Here is a 12,243-nt window from a genome sequence, read left to right on the forward strand (position 1 = left end):
CCCCGGGGTGAGGGACGGTTTGGGTAGAGGTGACGGAGCAGCGCGCTATCCCCGGGGCGAGGAACGGTTTGGTGAGCTGATGGAGCAGCGCGCTATCCCCGGGGTGAGGGACGGTTTGGTGAGGTGACGGAGCAGCGCGCTATCCCCGGGGTGAGGGACGGTTTGTTGAGGTGACGGAGCAGCGCGCTATCCCCGGGGTGAGGGACGGTTTGGTGAGGTGACGGAGCAGCGCGCTATCCCCGGGGTGAGGGACGGTTTGTTGAGGTGACGGAGCAGCGCGCTATCCCCGGGGTGAGGGACGGTTTGTTGAGGTGACGGAGCAGCGCGCTATCCCCGGGGTGAGGGAAGGTTTGGTGAGGTGACGGAGCAGCGCGCTATCACCGGGGTGAGGCACGGTTTGGTGAGGTGATGGAGCAGCGCGTTATCACCGGGGTGAGGGACGGTTTGGTGAGGTGATGGAGCAGCGCGTTATCAACGGGGTGAGGGACGGTTTGGTGAGGTGATGGAGCAGCGCGCTATCCCTGGGGTGAGGGACGGTTTGGTGAGGTGATGGAGCAGCGCGCTATCCCCGGGGTGAGGGACGGTTTGGGTAGAGGTGATGGAGCAGCGTGCTGTCCCCAGGGTGAGGGACGGTTTGGGTGGAGGTGATGGAGCAGCGTGCTATCCCCGGGGTGAGGGACGGTTTGGTGAGGTGATGGAGCAGCGCGCTATCCCCAGGGTGAGGGACGGTTTGGTGAGGTGATGGAGCAGCGCGCTATCCCCGGGGTGAGGGACGGTTTGGGTGGAGGTGATGGAGCAGCGCGCTATCGCCGGGGTGAGGGACGGTTTGGGTAGAGGTGACGGAGCAGCGCGCTATCCCCGAGGTGAGGGACAGTTTGGGTAGAGGTGACGGAGCAGCGCACTATCCCCGGGGTGAGGGACGGTTTGGTGAGGTGATGGAGCAGCGCGCTATCCCTGGGGTGAGGGACGGTTTGGGTAGAGGTGATGGAGCAGCGCGCTATCCCCGGGGTGAGGGACGGTTTGGTGAGGTGATGGAGCAGCGCGCTGTCCCCAGGGTGAGGGACGGTTTGGGTGGAGGTGATGGAGCAGCGCGCTATCCCTGGGGTGAGGGACGGTTTGGGTAAAGGTGACCGAGCAGCGCGCGATCCCCGGGGTGAGGGACGGTTTGGTGAGGTGATGGAGCAGCGCGCTATCCCCGGGGTGAGGGACGGTTTGGTGAGGTGATGGAGCAGCGCGCTATCCCCGGGGTGAGGGACGGTTTGTTGAGGTGACGGAGCAGCGCGCTATCCCCGGGGTGAGGGAAGGTTTGGTGAGGTGACGGAGCAGCGCGTTATCACCGGGGTGAGGGACGGTTTGGTGAGGTGATGGAGCAGCGCGTTATCAACGGGGTGAAGAACGGTTTGGTGAGGTGATGGAGCAGCGCGCTATACCCGGGGTGAGGGACGGTTTGGTGAGGTGATGGAGCAGCGCGCTATCCCTGGGGTGAGGGACTGTTTGGTGAGGTGATGGAGCAGCGCGCTATCCCCGGGGTGAGGGACGGTTTGGGTAGAGGTGATGGAGCAGCGTGCTGTCCCCAGGGTGAGGGACGGTTTGGGTGGAGGTGATGGAGCAGCGTGCTATCCCCGGGGTGAGGGACGGTTTGGTTAGACGTGATGGGGCAGCGCGCTATCCCCGAGGTGAGGGACAGTTTGGGTAGAGGTGACGGAGCAGCGCGCTATCGCCGGGGTGAGGGACGGTTTGGGTAAAGGTAACGGAGCAGCGAACTATCCCCGGGGTGAGGGACGGTTTGGTGAGGTGATGGAGCAGCGCGCTGTCCCCAGGGTGAGGGACGGTTTGGGTGGAGGTGATGGAGCAGCGCGCTATCCCCGGGGTGAGGGACGGTTTGGGTGGAGGTGATGGAGCAGCGCGCTATCCCTGGGGTGAGGGACGGTTTGGGTAAAGGTGACCGAGCAGCGCGCTATCTCCAGGGTGAGGGACGGTTTGGGTAGTGGTGACGGAGCAGCGCGCTATCCCCGGGTTGAGGGGCGGTTTGGGTAGAGGTGATGGAGCAGCCCGCTATCCCCGGGGTGAGGGACGGTTTGTGTAGAGGTGATGGAGCAGCCCGCTATCCCCAGGGTGAAGGACTGTTTGGTGAGGTGACGGAGCAGCGCGCTATCCCCGGGGTGAGGGACGGTTTGGGTAGAGGGGACGGAGCAGCGCGCTATCCCCGGGGTGAGGGACGGTTTGGGTAGAGGGGACGGAGCAGCGCGCTATCCCCGGGGTGAGGGACGGTTTGGTGAGGTTATGGAGCAGCGCGCTACCCCCGGCGTGAGGGACGGTTTGGTGAGGTTATGGAGCAGCGCGCTATCCCCGGGGTGAGGGACGGTTTGGTGAGGTGATGGAGCAGCGCGCTATCCCCGGGGTGAGGGACGGTTTGGTGAGGTGATGGAGCAGCGCGCTATCCCCGGGGTGAGGGACGGTTTGGTGAGGTGATGGAGCAGCGCGCTATCCCCGGGGTGAGGGACGGTTTGGTGAGGTGATGGAGCAGCGCGCTATCACCGGGGTGAGGGAGGGTTTGGTGAGGTTATGGAGCAGCGCGCTACCCCCGGGGTGAGGGACGGTTTGGTGAGGTGACCGAGCAGCTAGCTATCCCCGGGGTGAGGGACGGTTTGGGTAGAGGTGATGGAGCAGCGCGCGATCCCCGGGGTGAGGGACGGTTTGGGTAGAGTTGATGGAGCAGCGCGCTATCCCCGGGGCGAGGGACGGTTTGGTGAGGTGATGGAGCAGCGCGCTGTCCCCGGGGTGAGGGACGGTTTGGTGAGGTGATGGAGCAGCGCGTTATCACCGGGGTGAGGGACGGTTTGGTGAGGTGATGGAGCAGCGCGCTATCCCTGGGGTGAGGGACGGTTTGGTGAGGTGATGGAGCAGCGCGCTATCCCTGGGGTGAGGGACGGTTTGGTGAGGTGATGCAGCAGCGCGCTATCCCCGGGCTGAGTAGAGGTGATGGAGCAGCGCGCTATCCCCGGGGTGAGGGACGGTTTGGGTGGAGGTGATGGAGCAGCGTGCTATCCCCAGGGTGAGGGACGGTTTGGTGAGGTGATGGAGCAGCGCGCTATCCCCAGGGTGAGGGACAGTTTGGTGAGGTGATGGAGCAGCGCGCTATCCCCGGGGTGAGGGACGGTTTGGGTAGAGGTGATGGAGCAGCGCGCTATACCCGTCGTGAGGGACGGTTTGGGTGGAGGTGATGGAGCAGCGCGCTATCCCCGGGGTGAGGGACGGTTTGGTGAGGTGACGGAGCAGCGCGCTATCCCCGGGGTGAGGGACGGTTTGGTGAGGTGATGGAGCAGCGCGCTATCCCCGGGGTGAGGGACGGTTTGTTGAGGTGACGGAGCAGCGCGCTATCCCCGGGGTGAGGGAAGGTTTGGTGAGGTGATGGAGCAGCGCGCTATCCCCGGGGTGAGGGACGGTTTGGTGAGGTGATGGAGCAGCGCGCTATCCCCAGGGTGAGGGACGGTTTGGTGAGGTGATGGAGCAGCGCGCTATCCCCGGGGTGAGGGACGGTTTGGTGAGGTGATGGAGCAGCGCGTTATCACCGGGGTGAGGGACGGTTTGGTGAGGTGATGGAGCAGCGCGTTATCACCGGGGTGAGGGACGGTTTGGTGAGGTGATGGAGCAGCGCGTTATCAACGGGGTGAGGGACGGTTTGGTGAGGTGATGGAGCAGCGCGCTATACCCGGGGTGAGGGACGGTTTGGTGAGGTGATGGAGCAGCTCGCTATCCCTGGGGTGAGGGACGGTTTGGTGAGGTGATGGAGCAGCGCGCTATCCCCGGGGTGAGGGACGGTTTGGGTAGAGGTGATGGAGCAGCGCGCTATCCCCGGGGTGAGGGACGGTTTGGTGAGGTGATGGAGCAGCGCGCTATCCCCAGGGTGAGGGACGGTTTGGTGAGGTGATGGAGCAGCGCGCTATCCCCGGGGTGAGGGACGGTTTGGTGAGGTGATGGAGCAGCGCGCTATCCCCGGGGTGAGGGACGGTTTGGTGAGGTGACGGAGCAGCGCGCTATCCCCGGGGTGAGGGATGGTGTGGGTAAAGGTGATGGAGCAGCGCGCTACCCCCGGGGTGAGGGACGGTTTGGTGAGGTGATGGAGCAGCGCGCTATCCCCAGGGTGAGGGACGGTGTGGGTAAAGGTGATGGAGCAGCGCGCTACCCCCGGGGTGAGGGATGGTTTGGTGAGGTGACGGAGCAGCGCGCTATCCCCGGGGTGAGGGATGGTTTGGTGAGGTGATGGAGCAGCGCGCTATCCCCGGGGTGAGGGACGGTTTGGTGAGGTGATGGAGCAGCACGCTATCCCCGGGGTGAGGGACGGTTTGGTGAGGTGATGGAGCAGCGCGCTATCCCCGGGGTGAGGGACGGTTTGGGTAGAGGTGATGGAGCAGCGCGCTATCCCCGGGGTGAGGGACGGTTTGGTGAGGTGATGGAGCAGCGCGCTATCCCCGGGGTGAGGGACGGTTTGGTGAGGTGATGGAGCAGCGCGCTATCCCCGGGGTGAGGGACGGTTTGGGTAGAGGTGATGGAGCAGCGTGCTATCCCCGGGGTGAGGGACGGTTTGGTGAGGTGATGGAGCAGCACGCTATCCCCGGGGTGAGGGACGGTTTGGTGAGGTGATGGAGCAGCGCGCTATCCCCGGGGTGAGGGACGGTTTGGGTAGAGGTGATGGAGCAGCGCGCTATCCCCGGGGTGAGGGACGGTTTGGGTAGAGGTGATGGAGCAGCGTGCTATCCCCGAGGTGAGGGACGGCGTGGCGTAGTGACACCTACCCTTGACAGCTGCCAGTGGAGGCACCATCATTTCCAGGTCCGTCCGGTGGATCTTGTAAGTTCCCCATTTGTCTTTGCGGGCGATGGTGTGTTGCTCCTCCCGGTGGATCACCTGGTCGGCGACTGCCCCCAGGTGCTCCTTCACACCTGCTCTGTTACTCTGCAACGAGAGGACGGAGGAGGCTTCCTCCCGCACTGCTTTGTCGAAGCGCCTTTGGCGTGGGTGACGCTCCTTTTCTGCCTGAAGTTGGGGAGTAAATAACGTGTTTTAATATTTCTCAAATAAGTACAATCTCAACAATGATCTGTGCATCACAAACAGAGTCTGCAGCAGAGAAACAGGCCATTCGGCCCAACTGGTCTTCGCCACTGTACACGAGCCTCCTCCCACCTTACTTCATCTCACCCTATTCAATATATCTTTCTATTCCTTTCTCCCTCGTGTGTTTATCTAGCTTCCCCTTAAATGCAGCTGTGCTATTTCCCTCAATGGTCCCTGTGGTAGCGAGTTGCACATTCTCACCAGTCGCTGGGTGAAGAGGTTTCTCCTGAGTTCCAGATTGGGTTAATCAGTTACTATCTTATATTTATGGCCCCTAGTTTTGGTCTCCACCACAAGTTTTTTTACGTATTATATCCAATAAAGCAGCGAGCCGCATTGCACGTAGATGCTTCTCCGTCACACATACACCAATCAACAAGCTAGTTTCAGCTCTAATGGACCAGAGGACTCGCTTAACCAGACTGGCACCGCGTGACCCTTTAGCCGGGGTTTCCCAACTGGCCTTATTTTATTGCTGGTGGGACAATGCTCCCCGCCGGCACCAGATCAACGCCCTTTGGGAAATTTAGGCTCTGAATTGCAGCCGTACTATTGTCTCGGAATAATACGCTGTGCATTACACGATATCGTGCAGCTGTGCTCATACAACAGCCTATTCACCAACACACAGAGAATGCGTTCGGGAGAGTGCCCGGGCATGTGAAGTCGCATGAGTACTTGCGGCTGATTGCACGCGCGACGACGCGTGTCTGTCGCACTTCAGGCACACGCTTCAAAGTGTCAAAATTAGAGTTTCCAATAACAGAGCACTCCCACCACAATCGAGCAGTCCGCTGCACTCGTTGAAAGAACGGCTGCTCGGGCAAGGTACTGGCGGACTGCTGGCACAATGGGCACAATGAACCCAGAGACCGCAAATCTCTGCCTTTGGGGGAAAAAGGGCTAGCAAAAATAGAGGATGCCAAATGGGCCCCTGTGTCAGTTTGGCTCAGCTGGTCTGGGGGTCCAAACCATCAGGGGTTTGATTTCAGAGGCTGGCCTGACGCTGCAGTGCAGTACTGGCGGAGTACAGCATTGTCAGAAGTGCTTCCATCCAGGTGTACCAGTAACCTCAAGCCTCTTCAACCTGTGCCGATGCCTCGGGAGAAGGAACATTGATGATCCCACTGCTTGAAGAGCAGGGAGTTCTCCCAACATCCTGGCCAACATTCCCCTCTCAACCGACACCAGCACAAATTGAAATCACAGTTCACCTGGAACCTCGCTGTGCACCATCAGTTTCAACTGTCAGTAATTCAGGGCGGGCTTTAAACAGGAACTCCAATACAGCAGCCCGCCCTGACCTCCGACAGAAGAGGCAGTCTGACTCCACATGGAGCATAACTCCAGACCCAGTTTACAAAGTGTTCAGCGTGTTCACAGAATCAAACCACCACAACTTGGATTTATACAGCACCTTTAACATAGTAAAACGTCCCAATGCGCTTCACAGGAGTGTTAGAAGACAAAAAATTTGACACCGAGCCACCTATTCCTATAGACATATATAAATAATAAACGGGTAGTAAGAGGAGGGGTAGGGACCAAAAAGGAGACCTACGCATGGAGACAGAGGTCATGGCTGAGGTACTAAATGAGTACTTTGTATCTGTCTTCACCAAGGAAGATGATGCTGCCAAGGTCATAATGGAAGAGGAGGTAGTGGAGATACTGGATGGGATAAAAATTGATAAGAGGAGATACTGGAAAGGCTGTCTGAACTTAAAGTTGATAAGTCACCAGGACCAGATGGGATGCATCCTAGGATTCTGAGGGAGGATAAGGAGATCGCGGAGGTACTGGCCATAATCTACCAATCCTCCTCAGATACGGGGATGGTGCCAGAGGACTGGAGAATTGTAAGCGTTACACCCTTGTTCAAAAAAGGGTGCAAGGATAAACCCAGCAACGAAGGCTAGTCAGTTTAACCTCAGTGGTGGGGAAGCTTTTGGTAACGATAATCAGGGACAGAGTTAACCGTCACTTGGACAAGTGTGGATTAATTAAGGAAAGCTAGCACGGATTTGTTAAAGGCAAATCGTGTTGAACTAACTTGATTGAGTTTTTTGATGAGGTAACAGAGAGGGTTGATGAGGGCAATGCGGTTGACGTGGTGTACATGGACTTTCAAAAGGCGTTTGATAAAGTGCCACATAACAGACTTCCCAGCAAAGTTGAAGCCCATGGAACAAAAGGGACAGTGGCAGCATGGATACAGAATTGGCTAAGTGACAGGAAACAGAGAGTAGTGGTGAACGGTTGTTTATCGGACTGGAGGAAGGTGTACAGTGGTGTTCCCCAGGGGTCGGTTCTTGGACCACTGCTTTTCTTGATATATATTAATGACTTGGACTTGGGTGTACAGGGCACAATTTCAAAATTTGCAGATGACACAAACCTTGGAAGTATAGTGAACAGTGAGGAGGATAGTGATAGACTTCAAGAGGACATAGACAGGCTGGTGGAATGGGCAGACACGTAGCAGATGAAATTTAACGCAGAAAAGTGCAAAATTATACATTTTGGTAGGAAGAATGAGGAGAGGCAATATTAAGTAAAGGGTACAATTCTAAAGTGGGTGCATGAACAGAGAGACCTGGGGGTATGTGTGCACAAATCGTCGAAGGTGGCGGGGCAGGCTGAGAAAGTGGTTAAAAAAGCATACGGGATCCTGGGCTTCATAAATAGAGGCACAGAGTACAAAAGCAAGGAAGCTATGAACCACCTTTATAAAACACTGGTTCGGCCTCAACTGGAGTATTGTGTCCAATTCTGGACACCGCACTTTAGGAAGGACGTGAAAGCCTTAGACAGGGTGCAGAAAAGATTTACAAGAATGATTCCAGGGATGAGGGACTTCAGTTACGTGGATAGACTGGAGAAGCTGGGATTGTTCTTCCTTGGAGCAGAGAAGATTGAGAGGAGATTTGATAGAGGTGCTCACAATCATGATGGGTCTGGACAGGGTAGACAGAAGGAAACTGTTCCCATTGGCTGAAGGGTCGAGAACCAGAGGACACAGATTTAAGGCGACTGGCAAAAGAACCAAAGGCGACATGAGGTAAAACTTTTTTACGCAGCGAGTGGTTAGGATCTGGAATGCACTGCCTGAAAGGATGGTGGAGGCAGATTCAATTGTGGCTTTCAAAAGGGAATTGGATAAGTACCTGAAGGAAATAAATTTGCAGGGCTACAGGGAAAGGGCAGGGGAGTGGGACTAGCTGAAGTGCTCTTGCAGAGAGCCAGCACGGGCTCAACGGGCCAAATGGCCTCTATCTGTGCTATAACCATTCTATGATTCTATGGAAAGGGAAAGTAGTGAGGAGGACATAAAAAACCTGCAAAGGGACATAGACAGGCTAAGTAAGTGGGCAGCGATTTGGCAGATGGAATACAATACTGGAAAATGTGAGGTTATGCACTTTGGCAGGAAAAATCATAGAGCAAGTTATTATCTTAATGGCAAGAAACTGGAAAGTACTGAAGTACAAAGGGTTCTGGGGTCCTGGTGCACGAAACTCAAAAAGTTAGTATGCAGGTGCAGCAAGTGATCAAGAAGGCCAATGGAATGTTGGCTTTTATTGCTAGGGGGTTGGAATATAAAAACAGGGAGGTATTGCTGCAGTTATACAAAGTATTGGTGAGACCGCACCTGGAATACTGCATACAGTTTTGGTGTCCATACTTAAGAAAAGACATACTTGCTCTCGAGTCAGTCCAAAGAAGGTTCACTCGGTTAATCCCGGGGATGAGGGGGTTGTCATATGAGGAGAGGTTGAGTAGATTGGGACTCTACTCATTGGAGTTCAGAAGAATGAGAGGCGATCTTATTGAAACATATAAGATTGTGAAGGGGCTTGATCGGGTGGATGCGGTGAGGATGTTCCCAATGATGGGTGAAACTAGAACTAGGGGGCATAATCTTAAAATAAGGGGCTGCTCTTTCAAAACTGAGATGAGGAGAAACTTCTTCACTCAGAGGGTGGTAGGTTTGTGGAATTTGCTGCCCCAGAAAGCTGTGGAAGCTACATCATTAAATAAATTAAAAACAGAAATAGACAGTTTCCTAGAAGTAAAGGGAATTAAGGGTTACGGAGAGCGGGCAGGAAATTGGACATGAGTCTAGGTTCGGAATGGTCATGGTCCTGTGGGTAGTGGAGCGGGCCCAGGGGCCGTGTAGCCTGGTTCTGCTCCTACTGTGTTCTAATTCTGTATTAGATTTCAGGAGATGGTTTTATTCCTGTTCCTGGCTGGGGTGGAGATCACCTTTACAGAAGGTAAGTACTGTAGAAAATATAGGGACAGAGTGATCTCCTGGAAGAGTTTCGATCGCCTAGATGGGTCGGCGAGGAATTTCCCAGATTTTTTCTCCCAAATTGGCCATTGGGTTTTTTATCTGGTTTTTCGCCTCTCCCGGGAGATCACATGGGTTCGGGTGGGATGGAGAGTGATAGGAGATTTGAGGTTAGGATCAGATCAGCCATGATCTTATTGAATGGTGGAGCAGGCTCGAGGGGCCGATTGGCCTACTCCTGCTCCTATTTCTTATGTTCTTATGTAAATTAGGGCGGTGACCAAAAGCTTGGTCAAAGAGGTAGGTTTTAAGGAGCGTAGTAAAGGGGGAAAGAGAAGTAGAGAGGTTTAGGCAGGGAATTCCAGAGTTTAGGGACGAGGCAACTGAAGGCACAGCCACCAATGGTGGAGCGATTATTATCAGGGATCCTCAAGAGGGCAGAATTAGAGGAGTGCAGATATCTCGGGGGGGTTGTGGGACTGGAGATTACAGAGAAAGGGAGGGGCGAGGTCATGGAGGGATTTGAAAACAAGGATGAGAATTTTGAAATCGAGGCTTTGCTTAACCGGGAGCCAATGTAGGTCAGCGAGCACAGGGGAAATGGGTGAACGGAACTTGGTGTGAGTTAGGACATGGGCAGCCGAGTTTTGGATCACCTCAAGTTTACGTAGGGTGGAATGTGGGAGGCCGGCCAGGAGTGTGTTGGAATAGTCAAGTCTAGAGGTAACAAAGGCATTGATGAGGGTTTCAGCAGCAGATGAGTTGAGGCAGGGGCGGAGACGGGCAGTGTTATGGAGGTGGAAATAGGCGGTCTTAGTTATGCTGCGGATGTGTGGTCGGAAACTCATTTCGCGGTCAAATATGACACCAAGGTTGCAAACAGTGTGGTTCAGCCTCAGACAGATGTTAGGGAGAGGGATGGAGTCAGTGGCTAGGGAACAGAGTTTGTGGTAGGGACCGAAAACAATGGCTTCGGTCGTCCCAATTATTTAATTGGAGAAAATTTCTGTTCATCCAGAACTGGATGTCGGACAAGCAGTACAGAAGGAGGCCATTCGGCCCATCATGCCTGTGCTGGCTCTTTGAAGGAGCTGTCCAATTCGTCCCACTCTCCTGCTCTCTACCCGTAGCCCTGCACATTTTCTCCACTTCAAGTATTTATCCAATTCCCTTTTGAAAGTTACTATTGAATCTGCTTCTCGCACCCTTTCAGGCAGCGCATTCCAGATCACAACTCCCCTCTGGTTCTTTTGCCGATCACCTTAAACCTGTCTCCTCTGGTTACTGGCCCTGATGCTGCTGGAAACAGTCCTTATTTATTCTATCAAAACTCTTCATGATTTTGAACACCTCTATCAAATCTCCTCTTAACCTTCTTTGCTCCAAGGAGAACAACCCCAGCTTCTAAAGCCTCTCCACATAATTGAAGTCCTTCATCACTGGAACCATTTTAGTAAATCTCTTCTGCACCCTTTCCAAAGCCTTCACGTCCTTCCGAAAGAGGTGCGCCCCCAATTGAAGACAATACTCCAGCTGTGGCCTAACGAATGATTTGTAAAGGTTTAGCGTAACTTCCTTACTTTTATAGTCTACTCCTCTATTAACAAAGCCAAGGATCCCAGATGCATTTTTAACAGCCTTGTCAACCTGTCCTGCCACCTTCGAAGATTTGCGTACATAAGCCCCCAGGTCTCTGTTCCAGCACCCACTTTAAAATTGTACAATGTTCCAGGCCCATCTTCAAAGCTCCTTTAAAACGAGAATGTGGACACTCCTGAAACATTTAGACTAGGAGCCAGGTGCAGGGGCGGGTGGAGGAAGGGGGGGGGGGGGGGGGGAGGAGAGGAGGGAGGGGGCGGGGGGGGGGGGAAGTGTTAGATCCGTGTATCTTAATGTTGTGTCCTTCAATAATCAGACAAGACTGCAGGGAACGATTCAACAGGTGTTTACTGAATGAGGGTTACTCTAGAACTAATTGTACAGATCACTACTCAGGGTTTATATACAGGTGTGGTCACTGCCGGTACTACAGTATACAGGAGCTGTAAAAAGTAGTTCTCCCCTTAAAAAGGTACATACATTACAATTCCTCCCCTTTTAGATTAACAGTACCATAACACTCATTTAACAATTAAATATCAAACTAATTACAATTAACACTTTTAACATGCAACATTAGCTGAAAATAGTCTATTTATAAATTCAGTCTTTGGGGAGGCTTCCTGATTCTTTCTGGATAGCGCCTTTCCCGAGTGTCTTGCTCTTGGTGCGGAGGCGATTCTGGCCCCCTGTCGTCGGTTGGTTCATCAGCTTCCGATGCTACTGTTTCTGGGGTAGATGCTACCTGTACGTCGGGTTCCTCACCAGGTACGTATGGGCGAGGCATGGGGTTGACTTGTTCCTGTGACTCTAGGATCTGGTCAGCATGGCGTCTCACGATGCTCTCCCCAACGTCCACTGTGTACATTAGTGAGCCCTGCCGTGTGCATATCGTTCCTGGCTGCCATTTTTCTGTTCGGTAGTCGCGGGCCAAGACTGGTTGCCCTACATTGAAGCTCCTTGTTGGCTTCTCATGGATGTGCTGGAATTGCTTACTCTCAACATCTCTTCGTACGTTTGGTCTGCGCCAATCCAGGCGAGATCTTAACCTTTGGTTAAAGAACATCATGGCTGGGGCCTGGTTGGTGACTGCATGTGTCGCATTCCGGTAGGCGAACAGGAAATTGTCCACCTTGTGCTGCAGCGGAATGTTGTCATTGTACATAGCCTTTATTGCCTTCTTAAAGGTTTGTACGAACCTCTCAGCCAATCCATTTGTGGCTGGATGATAC

At 54.3% G+C, this 12,243-nt stretch overlaps 1 protein-coding gene across 1 annotated transcript in view; it reads right to left on the reverse strand.

The window, feature by feature from the left end:
- Window positions 1–6,764, reverse strand: part of LOC147095561 (uncharacterized) — a 92,527-nt gene extending 85,763 nt beyond the window's left edge. Inside the window, exons 1-2 of the mRNA XM_085973661.1 lie at window positions 6,738–6,764; window positions 4,797–5,037 (exon numbers count right to left, since the gene is read on the reverse strand). Coding sequence (XP_085829787.1) covers window positions 4,797–5,037; window positions 6,738–6,764 — 268 coding nt within the window. The remainder of the gene's footprint in view (window positions 1–4,796; window positions 5,038–6,737) is intronic.
- Between the last annotated feature and the right edge of the window lie 5,479 nt (window positions 6,765–12,243).

The sequence above is a fragment of the Somniosus microcephalus genome, unplaced genomic scaffold (genome assembly GCF_052327205.1).
Source record: "Somniosus microcephalus isolate GS21.2 unplaced genomic scaffold, FLI_Smic_1.0 unresolved_chr1, whole genome shotgun sequence".
NCBI lineage: Eukaryota > Metazoa > Chordata > Chondrichthyes > Squaliformes > Somniosidae > Somniosus > Somniosus microcephalus.